General features: G+C 37.2%; 1 protein-coding gene across 6 annotated transcripts in view; it reads right to left on the bottom strand.

The window, feature by feature from the left end:
- SCAF8 (SR-related CTD associated factor 8) overlaps positions 1 to 24,151 on the bottom strand; it is a 240,754-nt gene that overhangs the window by 146,121 nt on the left and 70,482 nt on the right. For 4 of the 6 annotated variants that reach the window (XM_030556627.1, XM_030556630.1, XM_030556633.1 and 1 more), the window contains exons 13-20: positions 21,975 to 22,075; positions 18,380 to 18,493; positions 16,664 to 16,820; positions 15,119 to 15,249; positions 9,501 to 9,645; positions 8,981 to 9,058; positions 7,001 to 7,222; positions 3,850 to 6,305 (exon numbers count right to left, since the gene is read on the bottom strand). In XM_030556627.1, coding sequence (XP_030412487.1) covers positions 4,555 to 6,305; positions 7,001 to 7,222; positions 8,981 to 9,058; positions 9,501 to 9,645; positions 15,119 to 15,249; positions 16,664 to 16,820; positions 18,380 to 18,493; positions 21,975 to 22,075 — 2,699 coding nt within the window. In that variant the 3' untranslated portion in view covers positions 3,850 to 4,554. Of the gene's footprint in view, positions 1 to 3,849; positions 6,306 to 7,000; positions 7,223 to 8,980; positions 9,059 to 9,500; positions 9,646 to 15,118; positions 15,250 to 16,663; positions 16,821 to 18,379; positions 18,494 to 21,974; positions 22,076 to 24,151 lie in introns of those variants that run through there. The other 2 variants (XM_030556629.1, XM_030556628.1) reach the window with 1 other exon arrangement.

Below are 24,151 nucleotides of genomic sequence, written 5' to 3'. Positions count from 1 at the left end.
GATTAAGACAATTCTGTCAACCAGGTATTTTCTCAGCCACCATTCAGGTCCCAGTAACAGGCTTCTATAATACTACTGGAGACGGAACAGAATGTAGTTATAGAATACTAAACAGAAAGATGCTGTTGACATTCCTGTTCGGTTAAACATTTTCATATTTTAAAGCAAAGCAAAAAAATTTAAAACAGGATATGTCACAGATATTGAATCATCAAGAGACTGATTTAAAAACAGAAAGTTCACAAAGGCAAGGTGTGTTACTCTTCAATAATGGTTTGCTTAACACAAAAGTCTGAAAATAATCAACATGTACGAAATAGATTACATTTTGGTATATTTCTATTTGCATAAGTCCAGAGAACTCCTGGTATGTGTTTGAAAAAAGCAACTGATGTACAACTAAAAGAATCAACTATGACCATTTTAACCAGGAAAGTAAAAATCTTTACCCATTATTATCGATATTAAAAAAAAATCTAATGATGCACACACACACTGCCTTACTTTAGAAACTGATTAGGTTTACTAAATGAAATACATTCATTTCTAGCTTTAATTATTATAGCAGGGAAAAAAGGTTACTATCACTATTTGTTATTTCTAAATATGTTAATGGAAATGTGAATGTAGGAAATTTGGCATCTAATTTTTGCAGCTCTAAAGATGCGGTGAGTGAAATATGAGGCCCAGTGGAATTAAATGAAAAACAAATGAAAATGTTTACAGACATTTGGAACCTCTGTATACTTTCAGATTTGATCATTTAAGGAGACTGATCAACCTACTGCAAAGTCTATCCGAAACATTATGTTGTGAATTTCCTCTATAGGCTATCTCAAAATCTTTTAAAGATACTTAAATGTGATGCCCACCCTGTGCATTATAGACTAAATTATGGGACCAATACTCATACCGAACAGTACCTAACTTCACAAACAGAACTATTTGAATTAATAGGTTTTTTTTTGCAGATTTACTAAAGGATATCAGAATCTAGTCTTACACATTTAATTCATCTAATAATGTTCCACAGCACATATAAAAGCTTAAAATAACTGCATATTAAGGCTTGCAGAAAATAGTATCAATATAGACATGACTATACCATAACAAATAAAGGCCATGATCCTACACTGTGATCGGCATGGGCAGAGCAGTCTGCTCTCACAGATCACAATGCAGGATGGCAGGACACAGAATGTCCAAAAAGGTAACATTTTGCATGTCTGAACTGATATGAGTAAGGTTTTCAACTAAATGTGTATTAGTAAATTTTAATCTTTCCTGTTTGTTAAAACCGTTGACATCTTTTTTTTAAACTATAAAACATGCATATTTCTGTTATTTATGCAAATAAAAATGTAAACAGACTCATGCATCAGTTTCTTTAATTGTTGGAATGTGGCAAATATCTTCACTGTCAAAAACAAAAGGGTAGAATATTCTCTTCTTGTAAGAGGATAATCTTTTTCTTGAGAAACATTCAAAGACTTTTATCTTGTCACTGAAAAATTTTAACAGCTACGACTCGCTATCTTTAATTTCTAATAAATATTTGACTCAGGCCCTTTCTCTGTTTCTGAATGCTTTTCTCTTGGGGCTATTTTTCTATGCTTAGGTACTACTAAAATTAGAAGGTGTGAAAAAAAAAGTTCTAGCGAGAAACATGATGCAGCTAAAAACTACTTTTCTGTACAATAAAGTTTTATTCTACACAAGAATCAAATAGCTGTTGGAAACTGTAATAGTACAGTGTACAACTACACTAAGTACAGTAGCCACTTTATTAAAAAGACATTTACAGAACAGATTAAAATATTAACACAGTTATGTTCTTCATCTAATGAATATACATTGCAGAGTCTCAAAATGTTTTGCCTGATCCAAACATGCACAAGGAAATGGCAATGTGATCTGGTTTACAGCATTGCCAACTGAATTATTTCATCTCCCTCACCATGTGGCAGTTTTCCTGCACCATCCTATTACAAACAATGAACATACTGCAAATCTCAATTTAAGAAAAGACAAGGAAGATTTTGTTTTTTGTTTCATTGTGTAAAACACAATGGTGAAAGCAAACCTTTTGGAAATATTTGCATTTTGATCCGACTATTTGGAAAATCAATGAGAATCAGCTTTTTCATGTACAACTATTAACTTAAAAAATGTCAAAACGCTATCAAACTGAAAAGAAAGGAAAGAAGTGACTTTAAAAAAAATACTAGACAGCTTTTTTATGTTCAGTCATCCTAAGTCATGCACACTTGATTAGCAAATTATTAGCAGGCTGAGAGGCACAACACTGATCAAGTTCCTTGACCTGCACAGTCTGCATTTGAAGGTATTTTTGCCCTAAACATTGTAAAAACCCGTTGGAAGCCAGTATATCAGCATGGTCCTGTTACAGGCTATTGCTTATTTAATGCACCTGAATCTCACTGCTTCCTAGTACTAAATATTATTACTACTTTCACTGTAGGTGCAAAATCATTCATACCCAAGCTTTTAAAAGTGATATTTTCATCTAATGAAAGCAATTTTAGGGGCTTTTAAAATTAAAATCCTAATTACTGAGAAACAGAACCAGGTCACCACAAAAAAGGATCACATATAACTTCTCTGTAAGTCCAGATGTATCCTTATGCACTACAGCCAAACTTCCAAGTGACATCTTCACACTTCATATCCTTGGCGGAATTTTTTTAACACAATACAAACTACTGATAAATTAGTATTCTTTACTATTAAAGATCAACTCAGATTTCCCTGAATTAAATATTTTCCATTCTACAGAAGAAAGTATCATTATTGACTCTCAGAACTTACTGAGAGAGAAAATTCTCTCTCAAAACTTAGAGGATGCTTTTAGACTCAGTGAATTTAACAACAGATTTTCTAGAAGGGGAAAGGAATAAATGTACTGCAAGTGTGACAAGCTGAAAACCTTCCATTACTATATCATCAAATCTTCCACCTCAGGGTAAAAAGAAAAAAAAGAAAAAAAAAAGATATGCAAGCAGCAAAACAGGTGAAACAGAAGGGAGCAGTGCTACTGAATTACTTAGGAGGCCAATTCATCTCAACATTTTACTTAGAAATTCTACTGCAGTATTAAGCCTCCAAAGCACAAAGCCTACTTCATTTCTAGTCACAATTTTTTTTTTTTTTTTTTAAAGAAAAACCAACAACAGCTTTATACTTTTCATGCAACAATTCTGGACTTCAGAGATTCACTGCAAACAAATAACCACAAAATACTTTAATGCTACCACTATCTATCCAGAACACCAAATATATTACAAAATAAGACAAGGTAAACATTTGCTTCAATTTTGGCTTCATGCATATCTACATTTTTTAAAAAGTAAGCTAAAATCCTACTGTATATCTTTACAGTATATCATGTTCATTTCACCTTCTAAAAGTAATAAGAACAGTACCTATGAGTGAATAAATAAATGTAAATTTGATTTAATCAAATTAAAGTCTCGAAATATCTTGCAACCTCAAGAAGGTAAAAGACTGATTTTTATAACCTAATTTCATTTCAGTTTTATTAATCTGTCTTCATTATTCTATGCGTGCACACAGGCACGCACAGAAATAGCGATATCTACTTACAGTTTACACAAATATTTACATACATGTTATATACATAAACTAATGTGACTGCATGATTTTCAGTATAAAAGCATATGCTTCTTTCTAGCACATATAATTGTTGCATTGGTCTTACAAGAGTAATATAAACCTTTTGCAACAACTAGCTAAAGCATATACCACAGCTGATCCAGGTTTTCATAGCTTGTAAGGGTTTTTTTTTTTTAAAAAAAATACAATACCTAGAACACTGTTATCAAACAAATATGCTTTATTGGCATCTAAAAACAAAATGCACCCAACATTAAAATGTACTTTTATCATTTTTTTTAACCCACTGCAGTACGAGGAACAAATCACAGACAGTTACTTTAGAGAAAACAGAGACTACAGTGTGGATTTTACAAAAACACTTTTAATCTCTGTATTATGCTCCTTAAATGACCAGGTTATTTCTTTTTCTCTCTTTTTTTCTTTTTCTTTTCTTCCTTTTCTTTTTTTTGCCAAATTTCAGGAACATAAAATATCAAACTTTGTCTATGTTTAAAATTCTGCAGCAGCCTAAAAACATGGACAAGATACACCAGCACCTGCTTTCAAGTATAACAATTTCCACAGCCAACCTAATGGTAGTATCTAAAAAAATTCCATTTTCTTCCATAGGAAGTCTCTGTTTGACAAGCTGTTATTTATCATTGTGACATTAAAAGCAACTGGGGGCAAGTCTGTGTTTTATCAGAGAAATAAAAAATGTTTACCTACCACGTTCAAATTAAGAACAGTGTTCTATACAAGTCAGTTGTACAGTTATTTAAGTGAAAGATGAACATGAACATCAGATTTACTTAATTCTGGCAGACAAAAGCGAACTGCTAAGGTCCAGTCAGCCATTTATCTATTACAGAGAGATGACAACTTTACAAAAGGTATCTTTTACCTACTGAGTGATGATTATGTCCCCTCAGTTTCTGTGCTTTCTACCACTGGTTCACTTTCTATTTCAGCTTCTGTGTCACTCTTCTCTTTGTTTATCTCACTTGAAGATGCTAGTTTTTCATAAAGTTCTGGATCATTCTGCACTTGCACATTTGGTGGTTGACTTTCTGTCTCTGTATTTTCACCATTTACCTGGGGTATATTATCAGCTTTGCGCTGTGAAGTGGCCCCTTCAAAATATTCAAAAACCCTTGGATGTGGAGGAGGGATCCAGTTGTTCTGCATTCTGTCTCTTCCAAATCTGTTTCCATTTATTTCTCTGCAAAAATTAAAATCTCTATCATCCCTATCCCTCTGTCTTTCCCAGGGTCTTCTACGGTCATCAAAATCTCTGTGAGCATCTTGTTCAAACCCCCTATTCCAGTTGGGACCACTTCTAGCATCAAATCTGTAATTTACATGCCGAAATCTCTCTCTATCTTCATGGAAGCTTTTAGGACCACCGTAGATAGGGAAAACAGTGTGTTCTCTTTCATCATAATCTCCTCTCTGTCCCCAGTGCTTTTCTGAATTGAAACCAAAATGCTCTCTTCGACCAATATTATCCACACCTGGTCTTCCAAAATTCTCTCTCATATCTACATGCGGTCTTGCAAAATGTTCTCTCCCATCTATTGGAGGTCGTCCAAGACCCTCTCTTGGATCTACTGGTGGCCGTCCAATAGAATCCCTGACATCGACTGGGGATGGCCTATTAAGAGTCTCTCTGTTTTCCACTGGCGGAAAGCGATAGTCTCTGTCTCCTTCCTGTTGAATGCTATCACCGCCAAGTGGTAACCTTTTTTCTGGATTAGAAATGCTATCAACATTTTGTCTTCCAGGTGTTCCAAAATGTCTCTCTGTTTGGTTAAAAAGATCTCCTGGAGGAGGAAAAGGACCTCTGGGTGGTGGATGAAGGGACGGGTCAAGGATTGTTGGAGGAGGGATATTACGCTGTGGTGGCATTCCAGGCTGTATTAATGGAAATCTTGGTCCAGGTGACTGGGGTATTAGTCCTGGACGGAGATCTAAGAGAGGCATTCCAGGCATCCTTTGACTACTAATATTTAAATGGGGTATGTTTTGAATCCCTGGTGGATGCTGCATCCCCAGAAGTCCAGAACTACTTGAGACATTGGGTGGTGGCACTATTAGAAGCCCAGAGCTGCTTGAGACATTTGGTGGCGGCACTCCCGCCAAAAGTCCAGAGCTGCTTGAGACATTTGGTGGTGGCACTCCTGCCATAAGTCCTGAGCTACTTGAAACGTTCGGTGGCGGCACTCCCGCCAGAAGTCCAGAGCTGCTTGAGACATTCGGCGGTGGCAATCCCGCCATAAGTCCAGAGCTGCTTGAGACGTTCGGTGGCGGCACTCCTGCCAAAAGTCCGCAGCTGCTTGAGACATTCAGTGGCGGCACTCCCACCAGAAGTCCAGAGCTGCTTGAGACACCAGGTGGCTGAACTCCTCCTGCAAGTGCGGAGCTGCTTGAGACACCGGGTGGGTGCACTCCTCCCACAAGTGTGGAGCTGCTTGAGACACCGGGTGGCTGCACTCCTCCCGCAAGCGTGGAACTGCTTGAGACACTGGGTGGCTGCACTCCTCCCACACGTCCAGAGCTGCTTGAGACACCGGGTGGCTGCACTCCTCCTGCACGTCCGGAGCTGCTTGAGATACCAGGTGGTTGCACTCCACCCGCAAGTCCGGAGCTGCTTGAGACATCATTCTGAACTGAAATGCAATAAAAATTATTTAGTAGACTGAAAAAGTCAACATAACATTAAACAGTTTACAATACAAATAATATTTTAATCCATTATTTCAGTTAATAGATACATAGTTGGAATATTTACTCATTTAAATATTTGTAATAGTTTCGAGTTATGAACACAGATTTTTAGCCCCAACGATGAAGACTGGGCATTAAGTCATGGAAACTGATGCCTTTACATAGTAAAGCCTGAGCACAAGCTTTTAAGGGGCAGGGAAAATCACATGCTCACCAAGCCTACACAAGAAAAAATGAACATATTTGAATGAATGCTTAAAACCATATACTAAACTTAACTACCAGTTCTTGTTCCATTCCACTTTCAGTAAAATTTAAAGAATTTATTTTAAAATACTCTTAACTACATCCCCTGGCCCAGCTTTACATCTCTAGCCTATATGCACACAGATGTGTGAGAGAAATTTCTTTTCCACTGAAGACATGACCTACTGGAAAACATCAATCAAGAGATGCTAAAAAAGCTCATTATCAGCACACTCTGTCACAGATTAAATCCCAAATCCAAGATCATATTTAACCCAAAACATCCTACATTAGGATGAGTTAACACAATACATATGGGTTAACTTAAAAACTTGTATATATAAAGTCAATTTATACGTGGCAAAATATGTAGGCTACAGAAATTTCTTACCAGATCTGTTGTTTTCACTGGAAGAAATCTGAATGTCTGCAAGATGTGATCCTTTTTCTTCTGACTCTGGTTTGTTGCTTGGAAGAGGGTTAAAAACACTTCCTGCTGATAACGTTGGAGTGGCTAGACTGCTAGAAACGGTGCCAACTGGTAAAACAAGGCTACCAAAAGGAACGTCTTTCATTGTCTCTTGAGTAATGGATAGAGGAGGCTGCACTAGAGCTGAAGGGGAAAAAAACAAAATAAAACAAAAAAGCTCAGTATTTCTTGACAATTTAGTTTGGCAGATGCTTTATTGTTAGAGCATATCATCAAATATAGTCATCCAAGACAACGATATTGCTCACTTAGAAATAAATAGTTTTTCAAAAAACATTTGTAATCCTTACAGGCTTCCCAATGCTTCACTCTTAAGTAGTAGATTATAAATAAATACAGAAGCAAACAACACTGGTTTCAACAGGCTTTAATATTTCGAACAATTGAATGTAGCGGACTTGAAAAGATTGAGTAGTGAAAATAATAAATCATAAATAACAAATTCAATGATTGAAAAAAAATACAGAAATAATTTGCTTAATGAGTATTATTTGATCACCTATACAACTCTCGATTAAACAATGTATGTATGAATACTAAATCGTTAATTTGCAAATAACTTCTTCAATGACTCCTAGGAAAATATTAAATATACTGTTTAGTTGGTCTAATAATATTCACAAACTATGTACTATAAACTTCTTCTCAATACAATAGTGAAAATAGCATATGAATTCCCCATAGAACATGGTATCTACCATAATTTGTATATTATTAACTAAGAACAGGTAGATAAAAATCAATGACTTTTATTTTTAAATTTAAAAATTAGATTTTTTTACTTAAATACAGGGTGTTTTTTTAAAATAAACCTATTTAAAATTGCATGTGAAATCATGACAATCTATGTTGAGGCCTAAACTTACTATATTCTATCAAAATCATTAAAGTAAATTAAAACAATAATACTGAACAGTACGTTTGCTGCTGAAAGTTAAAGAAAGTTGAGCCACTGAATTTATGGGAAGTCACTACTGGCTATGCACCTGGAACCACAGTTTGCTGAAGTGCTACACCAGCTTTTGATGGCAGTATCCTCCTCTGCAGATGCAGAGAGAATATTTTCTTCATTTCAGTTTATTCCACTAGTTCAATTCAATGACTAGTTCATTCAAACTTAAGAAACCAACTGGGAGTTGAAAATGCAGGAAAACTTGTTTTCTTCTTCCAATCTATAAATAAAAACTAAGTGTGAGAGGATGAGATCTACTTGTACTATAATTCTGACGTACAATGGTGACCAGAAACAATTAGTTCAATTCACTAACTAGAGATAATACTTTGTTTAATAAATCAGCTTGTTTTAAATGCAAAATATGTTCTGACATATTTTGTGATAAAGTTTTTTTTCTTATGTACCCAGCATATTTTTGGTCACTTTATTTAATAAAAAAAATTATTTTAAAATGATGGTTTTGTACACTTTTAACAGAATTCGCATTTCCAAGTAGAGCATGACACAAATCACAAGTAAAAAATTAATTTCGTAAATAAGAAATGCATCAGTCACCATTTTCTAACATAATAAAAAATGTAAAGAATCTAAAGAAATGCAAATTAAGCTATATAATTGCTTAAATAAATGTGTATTGATCTAGTGTATCTCCTGGTTAACAAATAGAGCCAAATTTAATGTAAAGGCTATATTTAGTTGCAAATCTACATGTTTTAATAGTTATCAACCAATGAGAATCAACTTTTCTTTAAGAAGGTAACTAAAAAGTATATATGCAAAACAAGATTAAAATTGATTATTTAAATCAAAGTTTTCTGCTTGGTGATTTATAGCAATCCATTTGGAATAAGAATTAGTACAAACAGCTAGACTTTAATTAACACAAAATTAGTATTTAAAAAAAAAAAACAGACAAGCCAACTCACATGTTGGGACTACTTGTGGCACAACAGGCGGTGGAACAACAGGCGGTGGGACTGGTGGAACCGGGGGAGGCATAAAACCTATATGAACAATCAGAAATAATTTAATAATATGGGCAACTCTAATAAAATCTCAATAATAAAAATAGTAAGATCTCACTAATCTGCATTAATCAGGAGAAGAATGTCCACTGCAAACTCGCAAGTCAGCAGTGTAGGAAGAGAATCAGCAATGGTTACTGCTTTCCAGAGGGCTCCAACTTTAAACACAGAGGATACCAAAAATACTCAAAGGAACAATTACAGTTTCACCTAACAAATTTTCCAGTTGAAGAAAAATGGTAAAAAGAAACAACTAAATGAAGAGTCTGATTTTCAAAACTAGACTGAAATTGTTAAGAATAAACTAAGGCTTCTGTCCTGAATCTCTGAGTCAGAAATAATTCTAGCACATAACATATGTTTAAGATACTCAGTTAGCATGGATATACTTATTATACAATCAATTAAAATTGTAACTTACCAGGAGGTGGTTGTGAAGGGTTGAAACTTGCCCGCAAGAAGGGAGGTGGTGGAATTGAACTGTACCCAGGAGGCGGGACAGACATTGTGACAGGAAATGATGGAGGAACTAAACTAACAGCAGGCACAGTTGGAGCTACCGGAATCTTTTTTTTTGGTGGGAAGGAAAAAAGAAAACAAAAACTTCAACTTTTACATTATTCAATGACTTTGAAAAAGGAATAAAATGATTTGATTGCAATTATTGTTAACTGAAAGCAGTAATTATAATCAAGGTTCTACTTATGCTGTGGCAAGCATGATGAATTACATGGCACTTTGGGGTAGTACACTAGAAATTTTGAAGCAGCTGCAGGTAAACAAAAAATGGAGGGTTTTATAAATTTAATATGGAAAATGTATTCACAGAGGGCATTATTTGTGTTTTAACTAAAATCTTAAATTTAAAATTATACCTCATTTCTCTAGTATCCTAATTTTATATCAAAAATAAATTGTATTTTAGAAGTTGCCAGATAAAGCTTGGATGAAGGCATTTTTCCTCTGAAAGGTGAGTAAAAATAGCATAATAGCACTAAAGTTTATTGTGTTTTGATTTTCATATCAAATTTGTCCCATTTACAAATAAAACTGTTTTTCTAACTGCTATCTCTGCAAATTCACCTCAGTAACTCACAGTCAAGCTAACTGGTTTAATCTAACACTATCTGAAAAAGTTTCTGTATGTCTAAATTCTGTCTCAAATACATTGGTAGAACCCTTCAAACATAGCTAAATTTAGAATTTGGCCCTAAAATTAGTACTTAGGCCCCAGGCCTCACTACAGGTCAGCAAGAATATCGAAGATATTTGAAAGCACACTGGGAGAATGCCATGTGTCCTTCCTTATTCTATTTTAAAGAAACAGTATCAAAATACATATTTATACATTGTACTTAATTCAGGAACTAGATCTTTGCTAACTTGTAGGAAAAGAAGACAACGGGGAAAGGACAGAGACGGAAGGGAGAAAAAAAAGAATAGGTGATAGGTTGTGCAGAGAAGGAAGGGGTTAAAAGGAGTTTCATTATTTTTTTGTAATGCTGTGTCTTTCAGCAACTGAGAGCCTATTTTGGTTTTTGTTTTATAATTTCCATCACCTTTCATTTAAAAATTAAAGTATTTAACTATTTCAGTAGAATAATGGTAACTTGACAGTGCTTCAAAAAAGAAAATGATTTAGTGGGCTAATAAAGAGGTTACTCATCTTGTGCAGGTACTGCGGTTCTTCAAAATGTCCTCCCTTATGGGTACTCAACTCTAGGCGCATTGCGCCCAATATGCCTCAGATCAGAGATTTTAGGTAGCAGTGTCCATTTGGCCTGCTCACGAGTCCCCCACAACCTTGTGCCCTGCATGAGGCTATATAGAGCTGCATGGGCAAACCACCCTCAGTTCCTTCTCTACCACAGAGAATGCCGTAAAGAACTCTGAGGCAGAGGGGAGGAGGGTGGATAATTGAGCACCCAAAGGGGAACACATGTTGAAGAACCACACAGTTACTGCACAGGTTGAGTAACCTCTTCTTCTGCGAGTAGTGTGCATATAGGGGCTCCACTCTAGGTGATTATCAAGTAGCAACCTCTATGGAGGAGTGAGGTTTAGGAGAAAACTCTAATGTTGAAGATAAAACAGTAGACCTAGATATGGCATCACAAGCTGATGTATGAGTGACTGCATAGTGTTCAGAAAACGTATGAATAGGCTCCCAAATCACGGTTCTACATATTTCGACGACGGGAACATTCTTAAAGCCTACTGAAGTAGAGAGGGATCTCATGGGAGTGAGTTAGTTCTCTAGAGGGAGGCTGTACATCATGTGACTGATAGCAGTAGGTAATGCAGCCAGATATCCACCTAGAGAATCTCTGCTTGGAAATTGGAGATCCCTTAGTTCTGTTCACAATGGAGAGAAATAGTCTTGGAGATTTCTTAAAGGACTTAATCCTGTCTCAGTAAAAGGCTAACGCCCTCCAGATCTCGCGTGTATGTAGTGTCACATATCCTTTAAACATGGTGTGGTTTAGGGAAGAAAACAAAGATGCATAGGTTGATTTATGTGGAAGTCCAAAGATACGTTTGGCAGGAACTTGGAATGTAGTTTCAGTGTGGCCTTAGTCTTAAACAAGACAGTGAAGTATGCCATCAGAGAGCCCCTATCTTACTCACTGTCAAGCAATGGCTACTAGAAATGCAGTGTTCATAGACAGGTATTGAAAGGAGCAGATGTCCATATGTTCAAAGGGAGGCCTCGTATGACATCTGAGTACAAAGCTGAGGTTCCATACCAGCATAGGACATCTGATTTATGGGAAGAGGTTGTCCAGTCCTTTGAGAAACCTCACTGTTGTAGGATGAGCAATGATGGAAGGCTGTAATAACTGCCAAATGCACTTTTACGAAGCTTAAAGATAACCCTGTCATTTTTAGCTCTAAAATGTAATCTAGTACAAATAATAATGGAGAGGATTTAGGTGAAAGATGTTTTAGGTCACACCAGTCTTTGAATCTCATCCACTTTTTGGCATGTTTGCCACAAGTACATAGTTTCCTACTATGTAACAGCATTCTCTTTACGTCCTCAAAATAGGTTGTTTCTAACCCTGCAAGCCATTTATCAGCCATGCCTTGAGCCAAAGAACCCTGAGTTTGGGGTGATGGATTTGACTGGCATCGTGAGAGAACATATGGTCCAGAGAGCTATCAGTTCACAAAGAGACAGAAGAGTGAGGTAAGGAAATCATGTGTGTCTCGGCTGCCTCAGAACTATGAGAATAACGTTGCTTTTGGTTTTCCTTATCTTGCATAGCACCTTGGATACCAAGGGAGTTGGGACAGATGTATACAGAAGATCTGGACTCCAAAGGAGAGCAGTATCTCAGGGTTTGTTGTTTTTTTAAAAAAACTACTGGCGGCATAGAGAATTGTTTTCTTTAACTGTGTTTGCTTGGCAAATAAACAGGTCTGAGCCACCCCGCGAGTCGGCGCATGTGTAGTCACAATTGTTGAAGTATGGGAAAAATCAGAGTTCCTACGACAAAAAGAACTTTTGAGCACTGTGTATTGAAAGTCTCTTGACACAAAGTGAGGCATAAGAATCTTTTGTGGGAGGAGTGGATCGCTATAGGGAAGTAAATGTCTTGAAAGTCGAGGACCTAGAACCAATCCCCTTGGTCCAATGATGGAATTTTGAACATCTGAATCTTTATGAATCTGTTGAATCAACTTAGATCTAGAATAGATCTGCTGTTCTTTTTTTGGAATCAGGAGATGCCTGGAATAAAATCTCACACCTGTGTTGCATAGGAACTGGTTCTATAGCACCCAGATTCAGAAAACAGTTGATTTCCTGTCACAAATCGTGCTTATGAGAGCGATTCCTGAAGATGGGACAGGAGGCGGGAAGTAAAGTGGATGGAGACATGATCTCCAACACCCACTTATCCACAGTGGTATGTTCCCAATTCTGATGGAAATGAGAAAGACAATCGCTGAAGTGAGGGAGACATGCAGATTGTTGCAGCAGTTAGGAGCAGAGATGGTAGGTAACTTAGCACCTTGACCAGCCCATCAAAACTGATGTTTTGAAGTTGTGGGTTGTTAGGTCAATGCCTGAGAAGAAGCTAGTCTCTTCTACTGAAACTGTTGTCTCTTATACTGGGGTTTGTAATATCTCTGGAAGGTGGGAAACTAGATGGGACGAGATCACTGTGCTGTCTGGGACTTACTGAACTTTTCTTTTTTTTGCAGGGGCATAAATTCCCAGACAGTGCAAAGTGGCTCTGGCATCTTTTAAGGCATGCAGAGATTCAGCATTTTTTCCCCACAAACAACTTCAATCCATCAAAAGGAAGGTCCTCAATTGTATTTTCAACTTCCCTTTGAAAACCAGCATCCAGAGAGACCTGAGAGAACTGGGTATAACCTCCCTGGGTTTAAGTTTTTTGAGGGGGAGAAACAAAGAAAAATAGATAAAGGTAGATAACAGTCCTTATCCTAAAAGTATAAAATCACAGTTTTGGGGAGGAGGTTTAAGAGTATTTGTTTGAAATCTATAAAATTACTACAGCTAACTCACACAAAGGAAACTCTAAGAACTAAAACTAACTAATAAGAACAAGAGAAAAATACAGTTGTGGCAAGCTCTATTTGGATGCTGCTCAGGCTCCACTGCAGGCTGAGGAGGTTGAGAACGAACTAAGGCTATATAGCCTCAGTGAACTGCATGAGACTGCGGCAGGTGCATGTCTTGCTGAAAAGACATGGCTACCTAAAATCTCTGATCTGAGACACATAGGGAGCAAGTGCACCTAGAATGTGCACCCATAGAGGCACTACTCGAAGAAAAACTTGGCTCTCAGGCCTGAATTTACTAGCTGAAAATATAATTACCTCAAACCAGGAAGAGTGTGCTCAAGTATTAACAGTATGTCTGCTTTCTCGATTCAATCAGAAATGTAAAACAATAATAAGGAAAGCAGAAATGTATTAGAAATACAAAAGAATACAATATAGAGCGAAATGGTTGAAATAAAAAACTAAGCATAATTCTTGTGACAGAAAATGGAAGACAAAATACAAATTGTGTTAAAAGGATGTTAGTCATGGAAATAGACTAAAAAAAGTTCATCTTCGTTCTGAGGTCCCAACAAACTACTTTAACATTAACAAAATTATTAATGCCAAAAGCTCAGTTCTCCAGAGCAGTCATGTAAATTAGCAATCTTGTATCAATGCAAGAAAAAAAACAACCAGCAACAGGTTTAAAAATTTACCTTTCTGTAGTGTCATTATAAGTAAAACTTAGTAAAAATAATTTAATCACTAAATAATTTTGACTGTGAGCATTTCAAGAAATTCTTGACCAACATCTTTGGTATTGCACACACCTGAAAGGCTAAAAAAGTTACAATATAGTACCTCCAGCTTTTAAAAAAGAAACAACAAACCTTATTTATCTGTTTATTAAGGCAGAGAAAATCCTTTTTAGAGATAGAGTAATTCAAACTACATTAAGGCTTAGATTGTCCCTACTAACCTCCATTTAGCACAAATGTTCAATAAGATCCTAAATCAATATGAAGGCTGCCCAAAAGTGTAAGAAAAAAATAATTTTCATTTATTCTCAGATTAATATGAAAGAAAGGGGAAACTAATGTAAAAAGGAACTAAAGCCAAACAGAAGTGATCCCAGGCAAAAAAGAGCCATTGTGCTGGTGGCTCCGACAAAAGGATCCTTTAGTAGCTCACACATTTCAATTTTCTTTTAAACAATTGATAGCAATTTCAATTTTATAACGTTTGCTCTATCACCAACATTTAAGCCTGGATCAGCAAAAAAGGCATGATATTAGAGTCAAGCAGAAATTTAAGAGCTTCGCTGAATAAGAGCATTAGTTTACTTATTTTAAAGATAAAATAAAATATAAGTCCTCCTTATTCTATATTTTCAATATTTATCCATGCTATTTATTCTAACTTAGCATTTGAATGTATCCATATTAGCTACAAGTTAAATCTTTTTCTAAAGAAACCACCCAAAATATGAAAACTGTGGGTACAAACATGCTCAATACTAACCTGTAGCATAGTTACAGACTGAGTATAAGCTTCCGTCTGTGTTGTAACAGCTGTATTCTTATCGACAGTTGTACTCTGAGTAGTTTGGATATTTTCTTTAACAGCCTCTGAGCTCCTCACAGTTTCCCATTCTAAATAAAAAAAAATTTTTATTTATTTTGTAGAAAATGAGTTTAAATGTTCTGTTTCCATTTCTAAATTTAAAAAAACCACCACCAACTTGAAAAATCACATTTTGGTCAGAGCTTACTGTAACTGAATGAAGCTGGGGGGTGGAAAACAAAATAAAATTATATAGATATAGACACACAGAGTTCCTCTCTTGGCAGAAAGACCATCAAACATCAGCAGGAGAACACAAAAATCCCATAACTTTTTTTTTTTTTAAAGTGAACGGAAAAGAAAAAACAAAAATTCTATGTATACAATTGAAATGTTACTATATCAGAAGCGATTTTTTTAAAAATGTCGATTTAAAAAATTCAAGTTGACTGTCACTTTATCAATGATTCATGACATGTAAAGAATATAGCAGCCCCTTATGTATTGTAATTTATATTTACAATATGTCTATATTACTGAGTGACTAGTCTGACATATGATCACATAGGGTACTTAATAACGAAAAAACCCACCTCCACCAGCCCAAGGCAAAATGAAGTTGGCATTCTAAATGCAAGGTGTTGGATTTAATTTTCAATATTGATTCAAATTTAAATTTTGCTGCCAGAGTTAAAAAGATTGGCATTTATATACTCAAACATCCCTTGTCAATATTTAATGCTATGTCTACACAGCCCCACAATTTGGACTATGGGGTGTGAATTGCAACTCCCCTGTATGGATGGTGCTGGTGTAAACTAAAAGGTACCTAGTTCACATTACATGAATTAGATGCCTTTTAGTTAGTTCCTGCAGCATGCACACAGAGGAGAAGTGTGCAATTCACACTCCCACAGTCTGAACTGTGGGACCGTGTAGACAAGCCCTATGATACAAAACAGATTATAAACCAATCTATGGAGGTTGGAAAGAGGAAGCTCAATAGTACTGAGAGTCTCAACAGACAGTTTTAAACAATAAAGGAATATCCAGATCAGTCTCCTTCCATCATTTTACTTCTACATACAACAATCTAAAGACTTGATTTTTCAGAAGGAGTCACAACCAGATCACAGATTTTGCATGCACTAATATTTGCATGTGTACTTAGTGAATGAACATAGAAAATCAGAAGCTACTTTTAAAAATATTAATATTTATTGTCTCGCTTAACTCCATTGGTCTGAATGTTGACATAGTGTTATGTTGACTTGCAGTGTTATCATCAGATGTTGACTCAAACACACGATAGAGGCAATCCAAATTTCTGGATTTCAGACCTCAGTGCCATCTGAACTGTACACAGGAAACTAATACTAACAAATGCAAAAAAGAACATGTTCACCATGTACACCAAAAATACTCAATTTTTGAAAATTTATGTAAGGAATAAAGAAAATAAACAATTTTTACTTAATAAAAGCTACACTTAAGTATCAATACCTGTATTTACAGTCTCCTGGTCGATCATGCCTCCTTCAGCAAAGCCATCCAAATCATCCAATTTTACTTTTTCCCAAGGTATATATGAAACTCCAAGATCCACATCCCAAAATTGCTTGTACTCTGTTTTCACACCTTTATTTAAAGCCCAAGCAATCTGAAAATAAAATCCAATCAGATGATGTAGCTGAATTAAAACACTTTAGTCATCCACTTCATTTCCCTGTCAGTGCAGGATTGATCTTCACTGTACATTTATTTACTGTATGCACCAAGCAATAGGGCATGTACTCAGCATCTAAGAGCAGCAGCCACTTGGAAGATCTTTTGGCTCTTTGGTTACAATGAACTATAAGAAATGTTTCAGAGTAGCAGCCATGTTAGTCTGTATCCGCAAAAAGAACAGGAGTACTCGTGGCACAAATTATTCTGAGCATAAGCTTTCGTGGGCTGAACTGGGCTGTAGCCCACGAAAGCTTATGCTCAAATAAATCTGTGAGCCTTCAAGGTGCCACAAGTACTCCTGTTTTTTTTATAAGAAGTGTGTTAAATATTATTTCTAATTTACAGATGGGAAATGGCACCACAGAGCTGAAAAGATTTACCCAAGGATCTCAGAGTAAACTAGTGACAGACACCTCTGTGACAAACCCAGGCCAGTGGGGTACAGGAGTCTGGTAGAGGGCAAATATACTGGTCACTGGATGAGTAGTTTTCTGTTCCCTGAGTGACCAGAGCAGGGGCTGCACTAGAGAAATCAGGAACCTGCCAGAACCAATTCAGGCAGACAAGCTGATTAGAACACCTGCAGTCAATCAAGGCAGGCTAATCAGGGCACCTGGGTTTAAAAAGGAGCTCACTCCAGTCAGGGAGGGGGGAGCCAGAGGAGAGGAAGTGCATGTGAGGAGCTGGGAGCAAGAGGCACAAGGAGCTGAGAGTGAGAGGATGTGCTGCCGGAGGAGTAAGGAGTACAAGCGTTATCAGACACCAGGAGGAAGATCCTGTGGTGAGGATAAAGAAGGTGTTTGGAGGAGGCCATTGGGAAGTAGCCCAGGGAGGTATAGCTGTCATGCAGCTGTTACAGGAGGTACTATAGACAGCTGCAATCCACAGGGCCCTGGGCTGGAACCCGGAGTAGACGGCAGGCCTGGGTTCTCCCCAAACCTCCCAACTCCTGATCAGACACAGGAGGAGTTGACCCAGCCTGTGGGGAAGACCACTGAGGTGAGCAAATCTGCCAATAAGCACAGGATCCACCAAGGTAGAGGAGGAACTTTGTCACACCTCAGACAACTCGAACACTTAATACATGCTTAACTTTCAACGCACAGTCCTCAATGAAGTCAGTGGGACTACACACAAGCTTCAAGGTAAGTTTGTGTTCTCTGCATAGTCAACAATAGAACCCAGGTCTCCTGACAACCAGTCCTTGTGTGTTCAAACTTTCCAAGTATTCCCTAAACAGAAGGTGTATCATTTTATTTTTAAGGTCCTTCCTCACTTCCTGCCAAATACACATTTTGTAAGAAAATTTCCCACTCTACCTCTTACAAACAGAAGTTATTTTGCCTCCTTCTTGTGCTCTATATTGCACATCTTGATCAGACTCATAGTATAGAAAAGTCATTATTTTTCAGAGTACACAATTAAACTATCATAATAAAAATTCTGCTGTATTTTAAGTTGGGCTATGTTACTGAACAAAATATGGCTTACCTTAATAATTTTAGATCCAATTTTGTAGGATCCAGAACTAAGTTTCTGAAGAGCACGATATGCATCTTGTCTGTGAACCATGCAGACATATGCACAACCTCTTGGAGGAATCATCTATGAAAAAGAAATATATCTTATTATTATGGCAACTAACACTTGTTTAGACAACGTCTTAATGTGTCTGTGAATTCTAACTTTTTGTAAAACACTAAAGTTAACAGTTGTTAAAATTAATATAATGGGTGATCGCTCTGTACTTTAAGTAGTCCAGGAGCAGTAGAACTGTCATGGACAAGTATTTGTAGCACAGTTGCAAGTTACTGGTCATAAAAAATGTGGAATTCACAGCATTTCTGAGAAATGCAAATAGATGTAAGACATTGTATTTACAATTTAAAGTGACACATATGAACAATAGGCAACACATTTTATTAATCTTGATAACAGCCCTCTTTGCATTTATTCAACTGCAGAATGATGGATAATGCAATGTTAAGGTGGCAAAAGAGTAAAAAAATGCAAATGTTAATGGGCCCAACTCCTTTGTCCTGGCTGAAATTCACCTGGCACAGCTCTGGTGGTGAGGAATAAAGGAGTGAATTGCTCCTAACTTGGTGATTGCTGGGGGTCAGTTCTGCCAAATCCAAGTGAGAGAAGACCCCATAATGCAGCATTTCTCAAAGGGGGTTGCAAGAGCAGAGGCCGCTGGCCAGATGTCCAGGCCTGAAGGAAGCGCTGACGCCAACAGCAGCACAGAAGTAAGGGTGGCATGGTATGGGGGAGGGATTGCGGGGTTGTGGGTGTTTTCACAGTGTGAAATATTTTCAAAGGGGGTCCCAGCAAAAAGAATTTGAGAACCCCTGAGATAATGGTTCCAAAGGACCATTGTGTCAACTGAGGATCACAGTAGGAAAACATCCACTCATCTGGGCTCTGAAGCTTCTGGATCAGGCAGTCAAGGATTCCTCTATGCCAAGGAATCTTCACATGGCTTGTCAAACCAACTATACAGTCTGTTGCAATCCAGAAGTATGACAAAGGAGTCTTAGTAGCAGCCAGGATCTAGCCCAAAATTCCTCGAGTATTAACTTGACTAAATTCAATGGTATATTTTCTATTCTTAGTTCCTCATGTTAAATGTACACTACACAATACAGAGGGAGTTAGGCACGCAGACATGTTAAGATTGCAGTAACTGTAATTTTCCATTACTTGACTTCCATTTTAACTGCAAAGCCTTAATAGTGCATTTCATTTTTAGTTTCCTTAATAAACAAACAAACCCACAAACAACACACCCAAAACCTGTGCTTAATGTTAGTATTTATATGGTCTCAATTAGGTTTTGTAGTTCACATCAAAATTAAATAACTAGGGTTTTTGTGTGTGAGCGTATGTGCAAACACACTGGTAAAATAACTATTAACCACTAAGGAAAATGTACCAGCAGCAGTTGCCTGAAAAACAGAATTCTTGCATTTCTCAAGATGGGAGACAAAGTCTGAACAGTTCTCTCACTCACTTTTATATGCTCATTGAGCATGTTCAAAAGTGATTTTTAGATAGTTTAATTGTTTACCCTAATCCAAAGAAAAGCCCTACTCATTAACCATTATTTACAATACAAACATGGAAATTTGTAAATTTCATTTTGTGTTATAATCAGTGTTTCAAAAGTGTGGTTAATTTATCTTTTTAAATGGCAAAAGTACTGTTATATACTCAAATTCAAACAACTGAATTAAATTTCCTTAAGATTTCCATACAATTATTTTTCCCAATAGAGGTTAAGCACAGAAGTTTATAGTAAAAAAAACCAAAAAACATTTTAGACTTCTGAGTATCCAAAATCAGGGAGTTGCAAAAGAATCTGTTTTGCCATATTAATCATAGCTTTCACTATGATGCCAAAGGGACGGCATCTCAGTGATAATATATTATGTAGTGTGGCCAAAACGTATATTCATCAGTTATAAATATAAAAAGTTGTTGGATGTTGTTTAATAACTAAATAGTACTACATAGAGCAACAAAATGGCTAACTTGAATTCTGCTGTTTTTAAAAGATTGATTTTTATAAGATGTAAGCGTGTCGGTGCTTCAATTTGGAACAAGGGGGTGGGAAAAAGGCTGAAATTGCTTAAAGTGTAATTCTACTCTGAAAGGCAACTTTATAAAAATGGCACTGTGGGATTCCATGATTATTGCTGTCATTATTTCCATCTCAAATTTGCTCAGCTTAGAAAATATTTTTCTTAATTGCTAACTAAACCTGGGATCTGAAATACAAAAATGCTCCTTCTGTCTTAGATTAAAGATTCCGCAGGGCAAACGCTACCCTCAGCTACTCCTGTGTCACACTGTTGCATTCAGATGTAAATAAGGAAATTATCTGTAAAATAGTACACATGGCTCTGAAACTGGAGCTTTTTTAACAATTATTTTCTTGAAGCCAGAAAGAATCCAGTTTGCTTTCCTGGAATGGTGTTGGTTCTGCACGACTGACAGAACTAAAAACCAAATTTACCATCAGCACTAAAGTAATCTGATCTGACTGAATACTCACAAGAAGTAGAAGTGTTAAAGAAGATGTTGATTTTACAGTGACTTTTCAGAGTACAAAAAAATGGTTACATACCCTACATTAACTGTGGAATCTGTGCGAACAACAGTTACTGTGGGGTAAGCAAGCATCCTTTCTTCTTTGAGTGCTTATCCATAGACTCCACTCTTGGTGACAAACAAGCAGTTGCCCATTCACCTGGAGTTGGACGCAGACACAGCACCAATGCACACTTCTATTCAAATGATTCAATCTCATGGGCCTGGGGAGTGTGCATCAAGAGTGGAATCTCTGTAAACAACTCAAAAAAGAACTACATTTTAAAGTGAGTGACAAAATGGAACATTTTATTTTTTATGAGATAAATTATTTTGTTACGATAAGCAACAGCATGTGTCTGACAGGCAACTGAAATTGTTATAGTTTGAAGTAGTCACTGGAGTAGCAGTCCAGGTGCACTCGTCATTAATATTTCCTAATATTGTACTATAATGTGTGTATTGTAACTAATATTTGTGATTTAATTTTTTTTTTCAAAAATTCTTCTCCTATAGAGTATTTCAGTGTAACAGTCAAAACAACAGTTCCCATGAATAATCTGAGGGAAACAGCACACCCATTTGACTAGGTAGGGTGCCTTTTCCTTAGTGGCTCAAATGCCAACTGTAATACAATAGAAATAAACAGGTAAGGATTATGGCCAAGGTTTGTAAAAATGAATCCCTAAAGGTAAGTTCCTAACTCTATATTTAGATGGTTAAATAGGACTTAGGAATCTAACCAGAGGCACTCATTTTTGAAAAATCTAGCATATAATAATAAACTACAAGAAAACTTCTTTTTCTAGAAGACAAGTAATTCAGTTTATACAGCATATATTTTCTTAAATGCAACATGCATCACATCTGTCATGTTTTCCTACATATTATGTACATATTATTGTAGACTTGGCAAATGCACCATACAGCATACCCTTTCCTAAATTAGTAATATGCAAACAGTTTTAAAATTTAGGACACTGTGCCCACTTACGTTAATAGATTCTATTTGTCCAAATTCTTCGAACAAATTAGTTAAATCTTGCTGTGTGGCCTTCTTGTCTACTTGACCAACCCAAAGAGTAGTACTGCAGACTGTCAAGGGAGACATTACATAAATTAAAAATGACAATACTTTGCATGACATTGGATTCTGCATCCAGTAATTAAGTCTAAATCACCAATCTGAGGCAGGAATTATAAATATTTTACCCAGGTAACAGAGATTAAGTAAATTTATCCACACAGATTAAGTGATGTGCCCAAATTCACAAAACGAATTAGTGATGAAGCTGAGAACAGAGTCAAGAAGTCTTGACTCCTTGCCCATTGTTCTAACAAATAAACACAACATTCCATTCAAACTAGCCTTAGAAAGATTAAGAAACTTTTACCAACTCAAAACAAGCACTTCATAAGAGGCAGGGAAATGAAAGCACACTGTAGATCATCAGCTAATTTAGCCATTAAAGAAACAAGTATTTTTAACAAGCAATATTTCTACTGAGCATGCAATCTCACATATAAATCTGAAGATTTACAGAACAATTTATAGAACAGATGAATACACAAAAAAATGAAAGTTAAGGAGCATTATTGGAACTGGTATTTAAAGAAGTGATCACTGGGTCAGTTTCCTTCCTTTTCTGAATGTAAAACTGCAAAGAAAGATTTTTCATATAAAAAATCATTCACCTGAAAGCTAACTCATGTCTGATATCCGTTTTGATATTAACCTTCTTGTGAAAGTTATTGTTGGATAATGCTTTGATGAATACCTTCATCACTTTAAAAATATATATTTTCTGCTAAGTAGGCAAGACTGCTTGTCCTCACTGAGCATTAATAGCATATCAAGTTACAGGTACTAAACTGAAGACTATCAAGAATTATTTGCCAACAATCAAACTTCTAAGATAGAGGTGCACAAACTACAGCCTGCAGGCCACATCGGCCTGTAGGACCGTCCTGCCCGGTCCCTGAGCTCCTGCCTGGGGAGACTAGCCCCCAGCCCCTCCCCTGTTGTCTTCCCCTCCCCCGCAGCCTCAGCTCACTGTGCCACCGGCACAATGTTCTGGGCAGCAGTGCAGCTGCTGAGTCGTGGCCTGACCCAGTGTTTTGTGCTGCGCGGTGGCGTGGCTGGCTCCAGTGGGCGGCATGGCTGCCTGTCCTGGTGCTCTGGGCGGCATGGCTGTAGTGCCACCTCCCACCGATGCTCCAGGCAGCGTGGTAAGGGGATGAGGGGGCTGGACAAAGGGCAGGGGAGTTCAGGGTGGTGGTCAGAGGGCAGGGAACAGGGAGTTTGAATGGGGGCAGGGGTCCTGGGGGAGCAGTCGGGGGTGGAGTAGATGGAGTGGCGGGGGTCAGGCAGGGGTTCCAGGGGTGGTCAGGGAAAAGGGGCGGTTGGATGGGAACAGGGGTCCGGGGGGGGCGTAGTCAGGAATAAGAGGGTTGGATAGGGGGGTGGGGGTGGGGGCAGTCAGAGGCAGGGTTGTGGAGGTGGACAGGGAGGGATGGGTGGGGCAGGGGTCCTAGGGGGGCTGGCAGGGGGTGAGAAGCTGGGGGGGGGGGGGATCGATAGGGCAAGGTCTGGCTGTTTGGGGAGGCACAGGCTCTCCTAACCAGCCCTCCATACAATTTCGGAACCCAGATGTGGCCCTCAGGCCAAAAAGTTTGCCAGCCCCTGTGCTAAGATGTGGTTTAAAGAAAATAACATTCTCAGATGGAAGACAAGAAACCCAGGGGAAATCAGCCTGAAGAGAGAGTGACTATTCTATAATTTGAAAAATGGATTCTTTTTATTTTTTATTTTTTAACAAGAACTTCTCATCCTTAAACAGAGTGAATTAGGGACTGAAATTTTACTTTACTTTGATCACTGATGAATTACAACAGTGTTAATTTACAAACATTTAGTGCTTACTGTGCTGTGGTACTTTAACCTGGCAATAGAATTTGACAGTATTTTCTATTCTTTGTATAGGAAGTATTATTTAATATCTTAGCACAACGAAGTCCTAAAATGGGTGTATTTTCTCTACCCCTCCTATACCCCAAAATATCCTTTGTTTCCTGAGGGTAAGTCTACATTAGAAACACTACATTGGCACAGTTGTAGCTGCGCTGCTGTAGTGTATATACTTACTACAGCGACAAAAGGGGTTTTTCCAT

Source organism: Gopherus evgoodei, chromosome 3, assembly GCF_007399415.2.
Source record: "Gopherus evgoodei ecotype Sinaloan lineage chromosome 3, rGopEvg1_v1.p, whole genome shotgun sequence".
Classification (NCBI taxonomy): Eukaryota; Metazoa; Chordata; order Testudines; family Testudinidae; genus Gopherus; species Gopherus evgoodei.
This window is presented reverse-complemented; position numbering and strand designations above follow the sequence as displayed.